The 19,474-nt window shown below is 47.1% G+C and overlaps 1 protein-coding gene across 10 annotated transcripts in view; it reads right to left on the bottom strand.

Moving 5' to 3' along the window:
- SPTBN1 (spectrin beta, non-erythrocytic 1) overlaps positions 1–19,474 on the bottom strand; it is a 213,086-nt gene that overhangs the window by 30,270 nt on the left and 163,342 nt on the right. For all 10 annotated transcript variants that reach the window (XM_005212632.3, XM_059891290.1, XM_024998775.2 and 7 more), the window contains 11 exons: positions 18,071–18,183; positions 16,756–16,943; positions 15,631–15,748; positions 14,460–14,618; positions 13,540–13,842; positions 11,454–11,607; positions 9,948–10,818; positions 9,717–9,854; positions 8,176–8,932; positions 7,063–7,265; positions 2,215–2,305 (listed from right to left, as the gene is read on the bottom strand). In XM_005212632.3, coding sequence (XP_005212689.1) covers positions 2,215–2,305; positions 7,063–7,265; positions 8,176–8,932; positions 9,717–9,854; positions 9,948–10,818; positions 11,454–11,607; positions 13,540–13,842; positions 14,460–14,618; positions 15,631–15,748; positions 16,756–16,943; positions 18,071–18,183 — 3,095 coding nt within the window. The remainder of the gene's footprint in view (positions 1–2,214; positions 2,306–7,062; positions 7,266–8,175; positions 8,933–9,716; positions 9,855–9,947; positions 10,819–11,453; positions 11,608–13,539; positions 13,843–14,459; positions 14,619–15,630; positions 15,749–16,755; positions 16,944–18,070; positions 18,184–19,474) is intronic.

The following is a 19,474-nucleotide window of genomic DNA, read 5'->3' as shown; positions in this document are numbered from 1 at the left end:
AGTCCATAGGGTCACAAAGAGTTGGACACGACTGAGTGACTAACACTTTGACACATTTTGACAAATCTGACCTAAATTCAGTCTTTATTTGTAAACTATATATGCTGAGGTGGTACCCCCAGCAGATCCTATGGTTGTATTAACTTTTAACAAGGTTCAAGGAAAGAAAAAATAGATAAGCCAGGGAGACCTGACACAGCAGTCACAAAGAGACCTGCAAATCATCTCCAGGACGAAGAAGCCCGGCCAAAACCTCTGGGCACTCTTGGAGGGGCAATCACACAGGGCTGAGCCCTCTGGGTGTGCCTATCGGTCACTGGTGTGTGTTAGGGAGTAAATTCCTTATAACCAAGGACGCTCATCTGGAACAAGAATTAACAAAGATCTAAAGATCTACTGAAAACTATTTCCTGTGATTCTACTTGGAAGGACTACATCTTATCTACTTACTTTTCCCACATGTTTCTATTTATGAATCCACACGGATGTGAGTGGAAAATCAGAGGTTGGAAATTTCAACTGAGCCTCTCTCAAAGGTTCCTCTGTCCCCTCACTTCCTGCTTATTTCCTGGCATTCTTTTCCCTAAATTCAGTCCAGATTTCACCATGCTCAGGTCAATGGATTTCATCTCAGTAATCTGTTCTTTAAGCAAAGGGATGGGGTCCCACTGGTTTCCCCAGCAGACCCCCTTCCCATCTGATGTGAGGTTAAAACAAGTCACTGGTGGGGCTTCAGGGGCAACGTTAAGGTACTTCAGGGACTTCCAATCTGGGGAGGGCACAGCCCAGGCTGCAAACGTCTCTTGACAACTTTTCACTCCCTCCAGGGCTGAAGGGCCACTTGGTATTCACTGCAGCACATCATGCGACTCTACACAGCTAACCCTGAATCCATTACTCTTCCCTGGGTCTTGTCTGGAGACATGAATGCCTCTTTAAACAAGCATCCTATTCAAATGGGTTATTCATGCTCGGGAGTGACTTGAAGAGGCACTCTTGGCCTCGCCTGTCTGGCTTCAGGCAAACCCCTCCAGTGACCCAGATTCATCAGCGTGGCCCTGAACATCAACAGACCCTAAGCCACACAGTTGAGGGGCTTTGCTTTCTTCATAAGGTTTAGCTGCTGGAGCACCCATTTTAAGATTCACAGTAAGAGAGCAGTTTAATGGACACGAAGGATTGCTTCTGTCTCTGGCTCTGATTCAACTGTTATAAGAGCCATAGTTAACACACAGCTACAAGTTTGCATGCAAAGGATTCGTGAAGAGTCTGGTCATATTCTTAGCATATGACCTGGATCCTCCCCTCTCCATCTCCAGTTCCCCTTCCCCAAGATCCCTACAGCTTCCCTTGGATATTTTTCATTCCACTTCTGCCTCTGATGAGATTTAGTCTAATAAACTAGAGACGACCGAGTCTCACCATGGTTCTCTGGTGGATAGTGAAATATGATGTGCTTGTGATCTCATGCATGTGAAGTCAGCTAGATGCTTCCTTCCAACCAGCTTGCAGAGAGGTTGCGTTTTACTGGCTAACTTTAGTTTTCCCAGTTTGTTTATGCATGTATCAGGGGAGTATGAAACAGTTTGAGAATCATCAGATTAATACCACATGTTAAAAGTCAAGAGTTTGAGATCAGGATTACTGCTCTTGGCAGGAGACTGAAGGATGGATATTTCAAGGTCTTCAGTGAGTAAGAAAACCGTGTGTATTTTTGAAATCTTTCTTCTTACCTCGGTAGCCAACTGCAGTTCCTTTCATTTCTTTCCTTCCCTACTAGTAACTCTGCCTTATTTTAAATAATAGATGCTTTTAGGCTATAGAATATTTGAGAATATCAGTGTCTTTGACCATGGTGATGTTCTACATCTGCACTGTCCATACAATATGGCAGCCATGAATCACAGTTGGCTGCTGAGCACTTAAAGTACAGCCAGCGTGATAGAACAACTACAGTCTTAACTCCATTTAAAATGAGGCCGCCACATGTGGTTAGTATCTGCTGTGTTGAACAGCACAGTTCTAGACTGTAATAATCTGGTTACTCTAAGTGGTAGCTTGTAGGCTGGAGAACTGACACTGCCCCACCTGCAAATTATATAAGTGATGTGAATTTCTGGCCTCAGTTCATTTTACAATCCCAAGGGCTCTTCTGCCAAATGCTTGGTGGCTCTTGTTAGAAAAGAGGAAATGAGGCGTTAAAGGGCGATGTACCTCCTGACAGTCTTGCAGGAATTTCTGAAGATCCCTGTTGTCCTTCAGTCTCATCAGAAGCTCACTGGCTGCCTCGCGATTCTTCCTGTGTCTGTTATAACGATAATAAAAATGATTTTTTAAAAAGGAATTCTTAAAATACAGAATTTACAATTCAGTTTCTTTTCTGGGTTTCTCCACACGTTGAAAACAATCTGCTGACAGTTCTTGATTATGTCAAGGAGACAAAATAAACAAGGGAGTCAAGCATTCAAATGAGTAAGCCATGGTACAAGAAGCCAGAACACCTGTCCCAGCCACACAGCCAGCCAGGATGCAAGCAACAGAGCTTCGTGACTCTGGTGCTAGGGAAAGACACCATGGGCAGGCACTCAGCACAACTTTCCATTTTAGAAACTGGGAAAAAATAAAATTGATCTTTAGGAAGCTCATACCTGGGTGACAGACCATGTACATGGCTAAGAAAATACAGAAAACCATGTAACTGGCTTCAAAGAACATTTCCTGATGATAAGATTCTCATCATGAGAAAACTTGTCCCAAACAACAGTAAACAAAGAATGAAAATTTTTAGACCTGTGAGATTGTCTACCTACTCAATCCCCATCTTTATCAATACATAAGGGTAACCAAGGCTTACAAAAGTTAAAGCACAAAACCTATACCAAGAAACTCAGAAGAATTAGAAGGAGCTGCTGAACTTGGTGAAATGACAAGCGACACCGGGTGCTCACCCCACAGCTCGGATGCAGCCACAGGGCTTCTTGGCACACACCATGGAGGTACAGGAAGCCCCCGGCAAGACTTCTTTCCACTCCCAGGGGCTTTTCCACTGGACTGTGAAGAAGAGCCACGTGAATGCTGTGAGTGCCGTGGACACTACTGCCTTCATGTGCTCCTATTGCCTCGAGAAGAGCCATACTACACCGAGAATCGAGAAGCATCACCGTAACACAGCTCCTCACACTCCCAAGGAACCCAAGTGCCAGCTGGCCTAAGTGCAGGGTATGAAGAACGGTGAAAAGGGAAAGTGAAAATCACTCAGTCGTGTCTCTCTTTGTGACCCCATGGACTATAGAGTTCATGGAAATTTCCAGGCCAGAATATTGGAGTGGGCAGCCTTTTCCTTCTCCAGGGGATCTTCCCAACCCAGGGATGAACCCAGGTCTCCCAAAGGGAGAGTACAAATGGGAAGGTTTGGGTTTTCCTGCCAAATCCCAAGGCAAGTTCTTGCTGCAGTGTCTGGGCAAGATTTCGTGATCAACCCCAACAACCCCCATGGCCAGGAGGAGGAAGAACATGACCTCTGATTCTCCATGAAGCCAAGAAAGGGCAGCTCAGGGAGTACCTGCTACAGGCTGGCTTTTAAAATAGCTTCTTCAAGTGCAAGAAGACCGTAATGACCCACGCGTCACACAGGTTTGCAGTAAGTACTGACAAGGGACACTGGTAGCACTGCTGCCACCATCTGCCTGCGGACCAAAGGGAATCACTCACTGCTCCTTCAGGTCCCAGATCACAGGGACGATGTGAATGGAAATAACACTGTCAGGGAACTGCTCAACACGTAAGATGACATTTTACTTTGTTGTTTTTAGTTGAAAGAGATTCTGTAGCTTCAGGTAAAGGGGTCTTAATATGTTTATACCACTTAAGCAAAATGCAACAATAGAAAACTACTTCTTATATAATGCTAAATTAAAAAAAAAGTTAATGCATAATCAATGATAAAAAAAAATTCCAAGGCAGATTAGAAAGCAAAAACCAAAGTGGCATGTGCTAAGGGTGAGATTAAAAGGTAGTAGTTTCCACCCTCTACCCCCACATTTTTAACACTGTGACTTTTATAATAATAATTTTAAAAGGCCTAAATCCCTTTACTTCAGTGCGATCCTTTCTCAAAGACGAAAACTTAAAAAAACTTTCTTTTAAAGATTGTGATTTCGGATTAAAGGAATTAGTCTTCTAAAAACGTGGGTGGGGAAGGAATGTCAAGCAAAGTCCTTCAAGTTCCCAACCCTCAAGTTCCAGTCACTGTTTGTATGGTGGTTTAAGAAAAATAGAGCAAGTCTTTCAGAGGAAGGTAATCTGAGTTGGAGTTAAGTCACAAATGCAAGAGTTCTGCTTTGAGTCAAAGGCCTGGAAGAAAAGATCTCATTTCTTTCCCGAGCATCACACGAAAATGCTGTCATGGCAAGGAGTAATCAGAGACACGGGCAGTTAAAACAGGTCGTGCAACCTTGAAGCTCACTGAAGTAACAGCTAAAAATAACCTCAGACACTAAGAAAATTCAACATAGAGAGAAATACCACCAGAAGGAATCTTGAACGTATCTCTTATAAAATAAAGATTCACACATGCCCAACAGATAGTGAAACTCAGGGAGGTCCTTCAAGGTTGGGTCATGGATTTAATTAAAGGGAAGGACCTTCCAGAACTTGGCCATAGTTTCTCTTACTCTTTAGAGTGCTGTTTGGGATGAGGTTAAATTTCTTGCTTTCTTTCTATCCCGCACCTCCTACCCCTATAATGAGACTCAAAAGCTCCTCACCACAAGAGGCAGATACTAGGTTCAACTCTGGCTCTTATGAAAAGTGAAGAACCACAGGTAAATGAGTAAAGCGTGCTGGTAATTTTTAAGTTTTGTTCCCATGTGAGATAGGGTCTGGCTTTATGAAACTGGACAGATTTCCTTTTCTCCCAGGACTGCACTGTGGCTAGAATTTCCCTCTGAGCCAGGAAGCTCACACGTTCCTACTCCCCTTGAGCAGGCTTGGACTGCAGGCTCCTTCCCACCACGTCAAAGGCACTATAAAGGCCACTCAAACCCTACCCACATCTGTTAAGTCAGTGTCTTTGTTCTAGCACTTTGATTTCAACGGACTCAGCAGTAATTGACAAGATTTCCGGAATGTAAGTACGTTATAATGATTTTGCATTCTACAAAAATAGCTTCATGGGAGCATCAGAATGTTTCTGTATGGGGATCAGATCCCGAAGGTTCAGATATTTACTTAGCTAGTGCTCCGACACCACCTGGAACTCAGATTTGTATATTTTTATAATAGACCAGTATCCTCTGGGGTCAAGTTTCAGATTTTGAGGTCTCTGGGGATATTAAAGTGAAACCAGAAATCGGGGAACCAATGCTGAGGAAAGTTAGAAAATGTAATCCTTCTGAGGGTAAATCACCAGAAAGCCCCGCCCCTTCTCTCTCTGTTAAGCTTAAGGACAGTAGAGGATCAAGCCCCGCCCCTTCTCTCTCTGTTAAGCTTAAGGACAGTAGAGGATCATCTTCCCACTGCTTTTAACAACAGAAATCCCCAGGAGGCCGTGGAGCCCCAGGCACCCAGGCTCTGAGTCAAGGACAAAAGGAAGCTTAAGCTGCAACAAAGAGCTGCTAAAATGTTCTCTCTTATCCAGGAGTCTCCAGTCTTGACAACATCACCTGCTTCCAACAAGCCCTTGCAGCTGCGGCATGGGAGTGAGGTGGGGGGGAGATCAACACACTGAGGAAGCGGCCAGGCAGCTGCACGCCCGCCTAAACACAAGTGTCCCCAGTGGCTCAGCCCATCTTCAGGAAACCAGCTGTGTGCACCTAACGTGGAGGAACGTGGGATATCATGTTTACAAAATAGTGAGATTTAATACCAGGAGAAAAGGAAATTCTTTTCTCCTTGTTAAAACTGTCTTGCTCAATCCTTGTTTCTCATACTCATTTGAAGATGGAGAGATTTTTTTTTTTTGTAGCTGTTTTAAAAGCAACAGATACAAAATTATAATCTGCCTTATATCCTATTTCCACAGTACCATCTTTAGAGCATATGGTTTAGGATCTGAATCAGTGCACAGGACTGGCTAAAGCCAGGGGCGCGATCTTTACGGGCACTGAGTTGGTCCCCTCTCCACTGCAGATCATGGCATGTCTGTGTGGCCCAGGGTCCCAGGACACCCTCTCGGACACGGTAAGTAAGGAACTGCTCCCCACTGGCAGGTCTTCCTTCTCACTGCACTGGAAGGTTAGAGGAGCCTTGAGGAAGAGTTTGTTTCTTGATGACATCATCTTACAATGAGCCTGTAAATCTGGCCCAAACTGGGACCAGAGGAGATCAGCTATAACAGATACTGGTGACTGACTCAGATAGACCATCCCTGGAGAGAAGTGGCCAGCTCAGAACAGGCCAGAACCAGGCCAGGCTGTGTGTCCAAACCAGATCCACTAGACTTCCCGCTTTAGTAATAACCAAGGCAGAGTGAGTGTTAGGAGAGAGGGTCTGACACAGAATGTGGCCAGGAAGAAAAATCTCTTGGAACTGAAAATAAAAACAAAACAACATCTAATGGTGGAGAGAGCTTGGCTGAAGAGGAAAAGGTCTTTTGTCATAAACAAGATGCCAATACAGCATTATCCTTAGGCCTTCTAATAAAGGCCTAATGATGCTCCCTTTTTGGCTCTGCCAGGTACTCAGGACAAGCAAACCTTGCCCTTCCTCCCTACCCCTCCTGAGACCTCAGAGGAGTCTTGCTTGGATGAAGGTGAACGTGCGTTTGGCTGGATGGGGAAGTGTCTGGCTCTCAGGATCCCATTGGGTGATGTGCTGAGTGTCAGTCACCTCTTACAGGGCAGGCTTATACGCCACTGCTACTCAGCACTCCAGCTCTATCAGTCTTTGATTAGGGATTAGCTTGGCTTTTCAGGCTTTCTTTTGTAGATTAAATTTTACTAGAAGCCCATATCCTGCCCACTTTGGAATTTAAACCCACATCCCCAAAGATGTTGGCCAATGGTACAGATGCTTGAGATCCCCAGGGTGCAAGACTCCCTTAAGAGCCCCAGGACTCCGCACCTGTCATCAATGGAGTCCACCTTCTCCTGGATGCGATCCGAGTTGATGTTCCCATCGCTCACCAGCCTCCGGCCCGTTTCCACAACCGCGTTGATTTTCTCCTCATTGGCATCCATGGTGGTCATGAAATCCTCTTGTTTTTTAATAGCTGCTTCAGCTCCTTCCAAGGTGGTGGGCATTTCAGTATGGGCCAAAACATACTCCTTAATTAAAAAGGGAAAATCACAGCAGGATGAAAAATCATGAGATACAACTTGCCTTCAGAATATTAAAAAAAGCAGCCATCCTCGTTAGTATAGTGGTGAGTATCCCCGCCTGTCAGAATATTAAAAAAAAAAAACAAAACAAACCAGTCTTCCCCATTTCCGTGCAACACACTTTGCAACAACTGCTTTGTCACACTTAGCTAAAATTATCTATGGAGTCAGACAATGTAAAAAGTTGGGAGGCGGGGGAAAATCCCAATGAGATGCAGAAAGTGACTAGATTCCCATAAGTGGTTAAATGCTCTCATTTTTCCTCCAAAGCAAGTGAGGAAAGTAAATGAAGGTTTGTGCATCAGCCACAAGGATCCGCTCAGGTGCCCATAAGGTGATAGCAACAGACACTTCAAACCTAATCTTTTTTTTTTTTTTTCAAACCTAATCTTTCAAGAGACATTATCAACCCTGCTGCTGGTGACCATCCTTAGCTCTTTCTCTAATTTCTGCATTGTGTCACTTGATCAAGACCCTGACCTTTCTAAGAGCAAGGAAGACAGAACCATTCAGAAAAAAAAAAAATTCCCCCCAAATACTTTTAGATTGGATTAATACATCTCAGAATGTTGCCCATGTAATGAACTACATCACAGTATGATGACATACTATGAGACATTAAGAGGTCCTGGACCGTTATTGTGGTGGAACTGTACTTTGCAAGGCAAGGCAGCCTCCATGGGAATCTTCAGTTCTATCCCCTTCATTGCGATGGGTTTCAGTGCCTTAGAAGTCAGGGAAAACAAATGTCTGCCCATTGCTCTTCTAACTTCACATAAGCAGGTGTAAACCAGCAGCCCACAGGCAGCCGAGGCCCAGCCTGATGGGGAGCACGCCAAGCGGTGGGGGATTTTACCTGGTTGTTCAGGAAGGCTTCGGCCTGCTTGGTGTCCCGCAGGAACTGCTGGTGAGCGTGGGACTGGGAGAGGAGGCTCTGCCTGTTCTCCCACATCTTGTGGAGCTCGTTCCAGCCTGTGTCCAGGGCCTGCAGCCGCTGCCGCAGGAACATGTACTGGGCATCTGTCTGGCCCTGGGTGACCATCTCGCCCATGTCCCTCATCTTCTGGTAGTCCTCCTCGTAGTTGTCGATCTCGTTTTTGATGTTCTCGTGCTGCGTGAGGAGCTTCTCAGCCTCGGTCAGGGTGTTAGGCATGTCCTCCGAGGCAATGGCCGTCTGTGTCCTGGAGAGCCAGGACTGGAAGTCATCCAGGTCCCGCAGGAACTGCTGCAGCTTGCTGGCCTCTCCCAGGGAGGCCTCACGGTTCTTCAGCGTGGTCTTCATCTCCTCCCACACGTCACTGATCTCGGCCAGCCGAGACAGGATAGCCTGGGCCTGGTCGGGGTGCTCGGACTCCAGCTTCTCGGCCTCCTTCTGCAGGTCACTCAGTTTCGCCTCGATGGCCACGAGGTCCCGCTCCATGCCAGTCAGCTTGCGCTGCAGGGCCATGACACCCGCCAGGTCGTTGCCCAGGTCCTGGGTGGATTCGATGACTTTGGTCTTCTCCCGGATCCATGACTTGGTTTCGTTGCACTCGAGGTGGTAGTTCTGGATGCTCAGGGCGGAGAGGAGAGCATCCTTCTTCCGGTCCACCAGCTCCCTGAACTGGCTCCACCTGTGGGTGCCAGGGTGGCAGAGAAGGCAGTGTGAGAGACAGGACAAAAAGCGGTGGCTGGACAATGAAATTCATAGTGACGGTCAGAGCTGCCATTCTCCGGCCATCTCTGCTCTGACTACGTACTGTTTGGAAAACCACGTCCCTTAGTATGTGGACACCAAGTACCACCATTGCAAAAGCTCAAGGACACACTCTAATCTGTAAGCAGCCTGACAAGGAGAGGGCCTTAAAGAGCGGAAAGGTGAGCAATGACAAGACATCTGTCCCCTGAGGTCACTTAACTCCTGACTGCAATGCACCTCTTACCTCCAAGCTGCACCTACTAAACATGCCCCATACCCCCAAGGCTTCAGCTGCTACCACGACCCACTGAAACGTATTATTCAATAGAAAGGTTAAGACCAGGACAAAAGTCTACCTTGGTAATTAGGACTTTCGTCCACCAATTACATCTCAAACGTGCTAAAACCCTGTTCCAGAAGTCACTTTAAAAGGGACAGCAGAAGTGCCACCTTGATGCCATGACCCACTATACTGGGCATGGGTCTCACGCAGGCTCTCACTTCCCACATGGGGGAGGGATGCCCTGAACCACGCTGCCCCCAGGGACACTTCTCAGAAAACCAAGGTATGTCAAAGGACAAATGCTGATGCCATGACAATGGCGCCACAGTGTCCGTGACCCCATGTGGGAAATTCCTGACCATGAGGTTCAGGGGCCAACCCCGAGCCTCCTGGCTGGGCATAGGAACCAGCCTGCCGCCACTGCCCTCACGCTCACCTCGTGTTGAGCTTGTCCTGCTGGGCTTTGATCTCCTTCTCACTTGGGTGGCCGCTGTGCATCAGCTGCCGGGCAATCTGGTTCACCACTGCCACCCGGGAAGCCTGGTTGTTCATCTCCGGTTCGAGGCTCTCGAATCTGCAAAGGCAATTCGACAGAGTAGTCACTGCTTGGTCACTGAAGCTGTGCAGGGTGGGAGGGTGGGTGGGTGAAGCCACGGCAGCCACTCACCTGTGCTGGATGACCTCCAGGTCTTCCAGCTTCTCTGGGATCTGCATGTTGTTGAGCCACTGCTCCTTCTCGTCAATCCAGAGCTCACAGGCATCGGCCTCGCTGAACATCTTGTACAGGGCCAGAGTGTCCTGCAGCGCCTGCTTCCGCAGCCGCGTCAGCTCGGCCACCTCCTTGTAGCGCTCCTCAATGCCCGCCAGCCGGCCCTGCACGTCGGGGGACTCGGCGTGCTCCTGGGGCAGGGCGCTGGCTTGCTCGTGCAGCGAGTCGATGGTGGGCCGGTAGTTGGCGATCTCCTCCGCCACGTCCTTGTGCTTCTTGACCAGGGACTGGGTGGAGTACTCATCGTGGCCCACGTCGTTGCTGGAGACGATCTTGAGGATGTCCAGCATCCAGGCATCGATGTCGTCAGCATCCGCCTGGAACTGGTGCAGCAGCGAGGCCTCCTCCAGGCGCTTCTTGCGGATGGCCGAGAGCTGCTCCAGGTGGGCCCACTGCTCGCGGATGTAGGCAATCCGCTCCCGGATCTTCTCTGACCCGAAGTGCTCCTCGGCGATCATGTCTTCGCCCTCCTTGATGGCTTGCTCGAAGTGGCCACTGCGGCCGCTCATCTCATCCTCGAATGCCCGGTGCTTGCTGAGCAGGCGCATGACGCTTGTGAGGTCCTTGCCGTAGTCATCAGAGGACAGGATCTTCTCCTTCTCCCGGATCCAGCCCTCCTCCTCTGCCATCTCCCAGAAGAACTTCCAGAGGCGACGGGACTCTTCCAGGCGGGCCCGGCGCTCGGCCGCCAGCTGGCAAAGCTCTTGGTAACAGAACTCCATGTGGGCCACCCTGTCTCGGATTACCTGGGGGTCGCAGGGCTTGTAACCTGTGTAACATCAAGGCGGGCACATGGGTGTGACAGCAGTAGCATGGGCTCCCGTGCACAATAGGCAGTCGGCTACACCCCTGTTCTCGTTCCTAGGTCCCCCATTCATACAAAGTGCAGGGCCACCTTCTTGAATCTTGATTGGTAGAGGAGGGAGGAACAATGTTATTTTTTTCCCCTGAAGTATTATTTTCTTTTGGGTCACTCAGGAACCAAAAAACGAGGCAAACTATAAGCAAGAAGGCAGCTGCATTTAAATGTTTCTGAACATGCACAAAACCAATCCTTTCCAAACAAACTTAGAACAAATATCTGCACGACCAGGTGTGAAAGCCAAGAGAGCCATGCCAGGCAGTGGGTGTGCAGAGTGTGGTCTGGCAAAGTTCACTGCCCAACATAAGCAAGTAGCACTTGGGTACTGAAGGGAAAGATAGGTCCATTTCAAAAATGTAAGAAGGAGTTAAAAGTGTTCAGAAGGCCACCCTACAGCATCATGTTATATCCCCAACACGGCCCACTGGGAACCCACAAGTGGCTGGTACCTTTCAAGGCTGCACTACCACACAGCTCATCCAAGTCTCTAGAGATGGGCCTCTGGTGATGAGGAGGTACTGTGGGGGTCGGTCCATCCTTACCTTCCCCGTCGGTTGCAAACTTCTGGGCAGAAGCGTTGACACCTCTCACCCGCTCTGCCTGGATGCCAATGTCTGCTTCAACCAGGGCATGCTTCTGTAACAGGTCTTCCACGCCGAGCAAGTGTTTGCCATAGTCTTGAGACAATAACAGCACCTGTACACAAGAGGCACAGAGAAGACAACCGTGAGCGCAACCTGGACTTCAGTGTCTCATAATCTGTGGACAGGATGCGAGCCAGCAGCCAAGCTGTACCGTCCCTCCAGCCACCCTCCCCGTATCTTTAAAGGAAGATGATGGCAAGAAAATCAGAGCAAAACAAACCCAAGAGCAGCAGGAGAGACGTAACAAACTAATGATCATTTATGTTGAATAAGAAGTCAAACCTACACTAAAAAGTATAGAATAGGGGGGAAAAAAAGGAAGGGAGGGGGCATCAGTATGAAATAAACTGGGCCTTCAAGAAGAAACTGGTACAGTAACAACTATTCAAGAAAAGACAATAAAGGTGACAGCTGCTTCATATCACAGTTTAAAGACATCTCCTCGAAGCTGCTGACCCCTTAACTGGATGCTCTCCTTGTCTGGTATACCTCTGTACTTACACAGCCAATGGGAAAAGGCATCAGGTGGAAAAGCTTACAGATCCCATGGACTGTAGCCTACCAGGTTCCTCCATCCATGGAATTTTCCAGGCAAGAGTAATGGAGTGGGTTGCCATTTCCTTCTCCAGGGGATCTTCCTGACCCAGGGATCAAACCCGGGTTTCCCATGTTGCAGCCAGATGCTTTACCATCTGAGCCACTAGGGAAGCTCCTTACAGACCACATCTTTAATCAAATAAGGAGAACAGGGTCAGCTCAGGTGACTATCATCCTTAGGACAACGCCCTAAGCAATGTCTCAGGTTTAAGTTTGAACAGGCTAACATTTTCTTTCATTTCTTCCATCACCCCAATTTGGGGAGAAGGGTGGTCTCATCAGACATCCTCTCCAGATGGAATTTCTACTTCACTCTTACTTATGAGGAGATCTCTGGCCCAATCTGAGTTACAAAGTGGAGGATGAATTCTAAAGTGCAAAGCACCTCTCTGCTAGATTTTATGAACATTTCTATTTTAGGTGGTTAAGATTAATGAGAACATATATGAGAACATCACAAATCTGGGACCATAAAAGGGAAAAACTAATGGTATGAAGTGACCTTGCCACCCTTGCCAGGAACAGTTCAAGAGGTAAGCACAAGAAAGGGCTTACATCCCAGGAAGGAAATCTCACAGGAGGTCAAGCTTGGAAATGAACACAGTGTGCGAGATAAAGGAGGCTTCATGGTCCTGCCTGAAAACTGCCCTACTCTGCCCTGGCTACGGGGCTGAACGCTGGAGGAGAATGGCTGGGCATGAGTGAGCTCTCATCAGGGGCCTGCATCAGAGGACAGGACAGGCAGGGCTCCTCCTGGGTCAGGAGGGAGCTGGGAACTCCATACTCAGAGCTGTCAGTAACAGAAGGGGAGCACTGGCAGACCCTCCAGCCCTCGTCCTATGATACATACACGTGTCCTACACTTAATTCTTTCTGTAACCGCACAAGGGAGACAGTAAGCACATCCTCCACTTGCAGAGGAAGGCAGGAAAGCTGTGGCACTCAAGATCTGGACTCTGGCTGTCTGGTGGCAGGGCTGCACTCTGTCCACGCTGCCTCCTGCTCTTCTATACCACCTGCCTGGGCCCTTCCCCAAAGCAGAGCCACTCACACATAGACCAATGAGACAGAGATCTGGCTCAATGCTAAAGAATTAAAACCACAGAAAATCACAATTACTGATCACCTACTATGGAATCTATCTAAATTAGATCTGAGTCACAGCAGCAGACCTTCAGCTATGGAACTGGTCCTGTTACAACTTCTCACTTCACAGCTCATTTAACATGTGAGCCAACAAGCCTTCCCATGAGTGACATGGCCCTTTGCTGGCTGTACGTGGGCGACTAGACCAGGGGCATTACTGTGTGTTGGGGGTTAGTAGGCGGGGCCCAGAAGAGAGGCCTGACTGAATGAGCTCCAGCCTGTAGGCAGGCATGTCTTTTACCTTCATTTCATCCATCCAGTCCATGATGTACAGCATTTCCTGGAATATCTTCTGCAGCCCCAGGTTCATCTCGAGGCGCTGTCTCCGGGCCCTGAGCAGCTCCAGCAGGTACTCCCAGAGCCGGATGACGTTGTCCTTCCGTGCTGTGATGCGCTTGATGTCGTGGTAGTTCTCTGCCTCCAGTTCCCTGGCCACAGCCACCACAGCCTGCACGCGCTCCTCGTATGCAGCGATGTCAGTCTCAATGGCTTCATGCTTTTTCGTGGCGGCCTCAACAGCAGGAAGGTCAAATCCAAAGTTGTCCTAAGAGATAAGGGAACAGAAAAAACAAACACAAAATTCAAAAGCCATCAGTGCGCAACCAAGAAACAGAAAATGGAAGTGGAGTCCTGAGCACACCCATTAATTTTGGGGGGTGGGGGGTCTCCAAAGTCAAACACTGACTCCAGAGTCCTGACCCCACTGGACTCTGCCTTCCCTGAGGCCCGCAGAACTGCTCATGGGCCCAGAGCAAACCAGTGACACCTCACTTTACAGAGGTGTGAGGCATGTATGCAGCACCTGACCTATGAGACTGGAGCAGGTGATGGCTTATGCTGAGCCAAGAAGAAAAGGAGCCACTGGTTTATTTCAAGGCCAGTCTAGCTGCCTTGAAGGCCAAAGGCTGGAAGAAAGGGAAAATTTTAAAAACTATACAAATATGAATGGTCACACACACCCACTAGCTCTCAACAAACTTTGTTTGAGTTACTTCCAGATCTCTGAAAAGTTAGATAAATAGTAGAAGAGAAACTGTATTGGAAATCATAAACATCCTCTCCATGGGAAGTGGATGAGATGGGATGCTGGATGTGGACAACAGCTGTCCGAAGGCCCCTGGGCGTGGCCTAGGTTCTAAGGGACACAGTTCTGGAGCAGACCTGGGACACCAGACGCTGGTTCTCGCTCAGCCAGGTCTCTCTCATAGCTGCCTTGCGGTCAAATCTGCGGGCGAGCTGTTCCAGTTTCTCCTGTCTTATGAGCTCATTTCGCAGGGCCAGTTCTCGCTCGTGTTCTGCTTTTTCCAGTCTTTCCCAGGCCTATGGAAATGAAAGAGAATGGTTTCTGGCTACGTTCAAGGAACCACTCCTAGGCTGCAGTTAACAGCCAGTGCTTCTCAAAAAGACCTAAGAACTTAAAAGGGGAATCCCATTCCCACCCTCAGTGACTCTTAGCCTTGGGGAAAAAAAATCATTGTCTCTCAGTTGAGCCCCATGGGAATACTCTCCCCTATCTAAATTTAAAGATCCTGTGTTACATCTGGAAAACAAAACAGTGAAGATACGGAACAACGTAACTTAAGTTACAATCTCTTAACTTTCATTGAGAGGAAGCAAAGTATCTTCAACAGCTCTCGGCATATAAAAAAGATAAACGACTTCTTCTAAGAAATCATATTATCAATCTTTCATTCACTGCACTCTGAGCCACTTATTTTTAATTCATAGATCTGAGTGTTTTTTTCTAAATCCTCACCAATTAAATTCATTCCTGTGAAATATCTTATTTCACATTATTTAACAAAGTCCTCTTAAAAGATATCTAAATGTGTACAACTGATCATGGTTCTAGATTTTTTTCAAGTTTCTGCTTAAAAATAACGAAATGAAATACTTGCAGACATAACAGGTATAGAAACAATTTTTTTGACAGCTTCTCTGACAGAAGGCGTCAAAATCCTAAGCCCTAACCTCTAGGGATTCCAGATACATAAGGTTTTGAATTCTCCTCTCTGCAATTGAAAGATGGCTGAGCCAGCAGCCTGGGACAGATGAGAGGTACACTGACTGTGGATCTGAGTAGCAAGGTAAACAGGCTAAACCTGGTTTGATAAAATCTAACATCCCCCCAAACCTCCAGTAAAGTCCCCCAAATCACCACAAGCACTCCACTGATCCTGAGCACTATCTGAGCAACGACTGTCACTCAGTAACTCGACAGGCCAGGAAGGGGTCTTCCAAGATCTCTCAGCAATCAAGACCCACTGAGAGTACCAGAAAACCTACAGGAGGCTGGGGCCCACAGAGCAGGCCAGATGGATGGGTCTTATACCTTGTTAATGTCAGAGATGAGCTTCCCCTCCCGGGGCATGTAGACCTTCTGGTTATTGGCCCTCATCTTGCTCTGAATGGTGAAAAGCAGGACTTCCAAGTTCCCCTTCTCAGTAAATCTAGGCAGAGAAAACCAGCCACAAACATTATCTACTATATTTTGTTTCTTCAAAGGGGAAAACTCATCTGCTTCTGGAGAAAAAGACACTTCATGTAGCCTCGCAATTTTAAAAGCCATTTCTCGCCATCCTGATTTATGCGAAATACGTGTGTGTTACAGAAACCACAGTTGTTGGGTACCGCAGACCTCAATATGTGCCCAATGTGGGGTTTTTCTTGCGGGTGGTTACTGTTCCTGACATTTACATTTGGGGGCACAGAGTGCTACTCTTTTGTTAATCAACTCCATCAAAATTTAGACACCAACCCTGGATGATGAACTTGCTTCACAGTTGAATGCATTCAACAAGGATTATTTCAAACAACCACCTAGTGTCACTGTCAACAGGCTGCAGGGACTTCAGCCAGGAATTTACTACTGAGTGGAGTTTTCAGAAAAAAGGAGGAATGACTCTAGTCATAATAAGCAAGAGATAAGATCCACAATGCTTATTGGGCAATTATGAATTTTTAAAATATGTGAACAATCAAACTCTGGGGGGGAGGGCAACAAAACCTGATCTGAACTGATATGAAACTATCTTTTCTTCATTCACACTTTGTGAATATTTACATGTTTTGCTACTGATACGTTAGTGGGCTTGATTATGAGTAACAGCCTCAGACTACCTGGAGGTTTATAACACACAACATATCTGCTATTTCTCTAAAATCCAGAAATGATGGAATTCTGAAAGACAGTAGGCACAAGCGCTCAGGAGAAGGAACTGGGGACCTGCACCATTTCTTAGGATTCTCATGTATCACATGTCCCAGTGGCACATTTCTACTGGAAAGGGCTCACAGTGGGTACAATTTGTAATAAATCTCAGCAACACAGACTCAGATGAAAAGAAATAGGACAGGCCACTGGGGAAAGGCATTCACTTTGAGATGAGACCATGTGAATCAGAAAAAAGGGGTCTGTGGTTGTAGGAAGGGTAATGCATTCCAATCTGCATCTTACTTGGGGGGCTTCTCCACAGTGCGGTAAGTGTTGAACGCCTGAAGCTGCTGCTGGACCCCAACGAGTGAGTTGGCAAATTTGCGATTGTTCAAAATAATGATAGTTTGTTCAATCCACTCCAGAAGGTCAGAGGCAAGGGACTCATACTTTTCAATCATTTTTTCTGTTTCAATAGCGTTGTCAAGCACCTGTAAACAAGGGTTAGAAAAATGGAAAAGCAAGATAGTATCACTACGTAAGGGGAACCTGACTGCAGCCCTCCAAGAGGCGGCACATGCTTAATGACTGGCTTTGAAATGGTTCTCCAAGACTTTGGCACTAAACTCCAAGAACCATTTGCTAATAGGCACTCAAACTGTGGCTATTATTTGTGAGCAATGACAGCTTAACTCAACTGTAATTGGTTCTGTAACCTCCCAACCCCCAGGCAAAGGGTTTAAGATCCTGAATGATTCCTGATGCCTGGGCTCCAAAATTCCTAGAGAAACAAAAAGGGCTCTATTTGGTTTGGTCATATTCCATGAATGCCTGTGGATTTTCCATTCAATTGCACTGGGAAGACAAGGTCCTCTGGTCTGAGGTGTTTTGAAATATATGGCACGGGAGCATCAGCCAAACAAAAAAATTTTAAAAGCCTTATTCTAAGGCCTTTCCAAGCATGTTAAGTAGGATTTTCACATCTATAACATCAGGCAACTCAATCAGATTTTTAATATCCAATTTTCTGGCAAGGCTGTAGGGGAGGGGTGTTTCGGGTCTGTGTGCCTGTGTGCAGCATTGCTTAGTCATGTCCAATTCTTTGCAACCCCATGGGCTACAGCCCCTGCCAGGTTCCTATGTCCATGGGGCAGAATTCTTCAGGCAAGAGTTCTGGAGTGGGCTGCCAAGCCCGCCTCCAGGGGATCTTTCCAATCCAGGGATCGAACTCAGATCTCCCGCATTGCAAGAGGATTCTTCATCATCTGAGCCACAAGGGAAGCCCAAGAATACTGGAGTGGGTAGCCTATCCTTCTCCAGGGGATCTTCCCAACCCAGGTATGGAACCAGAGTCTCCCACGCTGCAGGCAGATCCTCTGCCAGCTGAGCCAGCAGGGAAGCCCTGGGTGTGAGACCCCCTGTACTTTCTTCCTCAGTGTTTCAGCCACCACCCCCACCTCCTGCTCCTCTTTGGGATGGCAGGTTTCTGCCCACTGCCCTGCCATTGGTGAACTTCATCAAGAACTCCCAGCACCTCAGTGTCTGAGGCATGGTGGCGACACATTTAGACACAAACCTTCAATACGTCTCACAACTTACAGGACTGGTGTGAGCTCACCTTTCCAATTCGTTTTCCTTCAACAGCCAAGGCCTTCATCTTTGAGAAGTAGTGGTAGTAAGTCACCACGTAAGTGATAATAGACTTCTCATCAGGATGGTCCACACTGATATCTGTAACCCAGAGAAGATTCTGTTCAGTGCTCTGCTCACTGCATTGCCACCCAGGCAACAGGAACAACCCAGAAGAGCTGCTCAACACTCAACAGGCCCGTGCCTTCATTTTTGGGGGGCTTGAAAGTTCTGCCATCAGAGTGCTGATTGTAAGGCTAACTAACGAAGATGAAACCACCTCACCGCCTCTTTTATTATATGAACATTCAAAACTGCCTCCTATTGCCAATAAAAACATAAAAATCTTTTTTTTGTTCTTTTTTTTTTTTTTTCTTAGACAAAAATCTTAAAAGACCTGATTCTTTCTCTCAAGAATCCTAGGCCACTGAGATGATGAAATACACACAAACTACTACATGGAAATGAATAACATAGTTAGAATTGAGTCAGATAACTCAGCGATGTGGGTACTACCCAGACACACCATGTTCACCTCCCCTACCCCCAGGTTGCTCTGTGCTTCTTATTTTGGCCAATGGCACCAGAGTTTTTCCCAGTCACTAAGCCTATGGACATCTTTATCTCCTTGTTACTCACATTTAGTCAGTCACCAGGGCTGAGACCAAAGGATTCTATTCACAGAATCTACTGTCACTCTCAGGTCAGACTCTCACGGTCACATAGCCCGACCTGAAGCAATGGCTTCCTCAATGGGTCTCCCTGCTACTCAATTCCCTTTACACACTGCACCCAGCTGATGTTCCAGACGCAGAGCTGTGAGCATCCTTCCTCTAAGCCCAAACTACTTAAAAAGTGCCCTGCAGTCTGAAAAATAAGTCCCGAAGTCCTCTACAACTTCCCGTAACTTTCCTTCCCTCCCTCCTTCCTTTCATCCATCCATCAAATATTTATCAAGCTTCCTCTAAGTGGCAAGCACCATTCTAGACATTTCTCACTCTATAGCCTACTAGTTCTTCTAAGGCGCCATAGATCCGAACCAAATTGAACTATTCACCAACACCACCCCAGCAATTTCCAATATTCCTTCCACTTTCAACTTCCCTTTTCCTGAAAGAGCCTTCCCTTCCCCCATCACATTCTTCCTATCCTCTAGGTCCAGTTTAGAAACTAACACTCCCTCACAGTCATTTCTAGCTGGAATGACTGTCTCCTCTGTCCTCTAAAGGACTTTGTTTATACTCTGCTTTCTGTCAGGCTCTATGATTACTTATGCACATTTCATTAGTCTTGTAAGACTGAGTGCCACTCTGCCCCTGCCCTCCTAACGTGCTGTATATATAGAGAGTGAGTGGTCAATAAGTATTTATTGAGGGATGGAGCAAATGAATGA

Source organism: Bos taurus, chromosome 11, assembly GCF_002263795.3.
Source record: "Bos taurus isolate L1 Dominette 01449 registration number 42190680 breed Hereford chromosome 11, ARS-UCD2.0, whole genome shotgun sequence".
Classification (NCBI taxonomy): Eukaryota; Metazoa; Chordata; class Mammalia; order Artiodactyla; family Bovidae; genus Bos; species Bos taurus.
The sequence above is the reverse complement of the archived record's forward strand: the minus strand, read 5'-3'. Positions and strand labels throughout refer to the sequence as shown.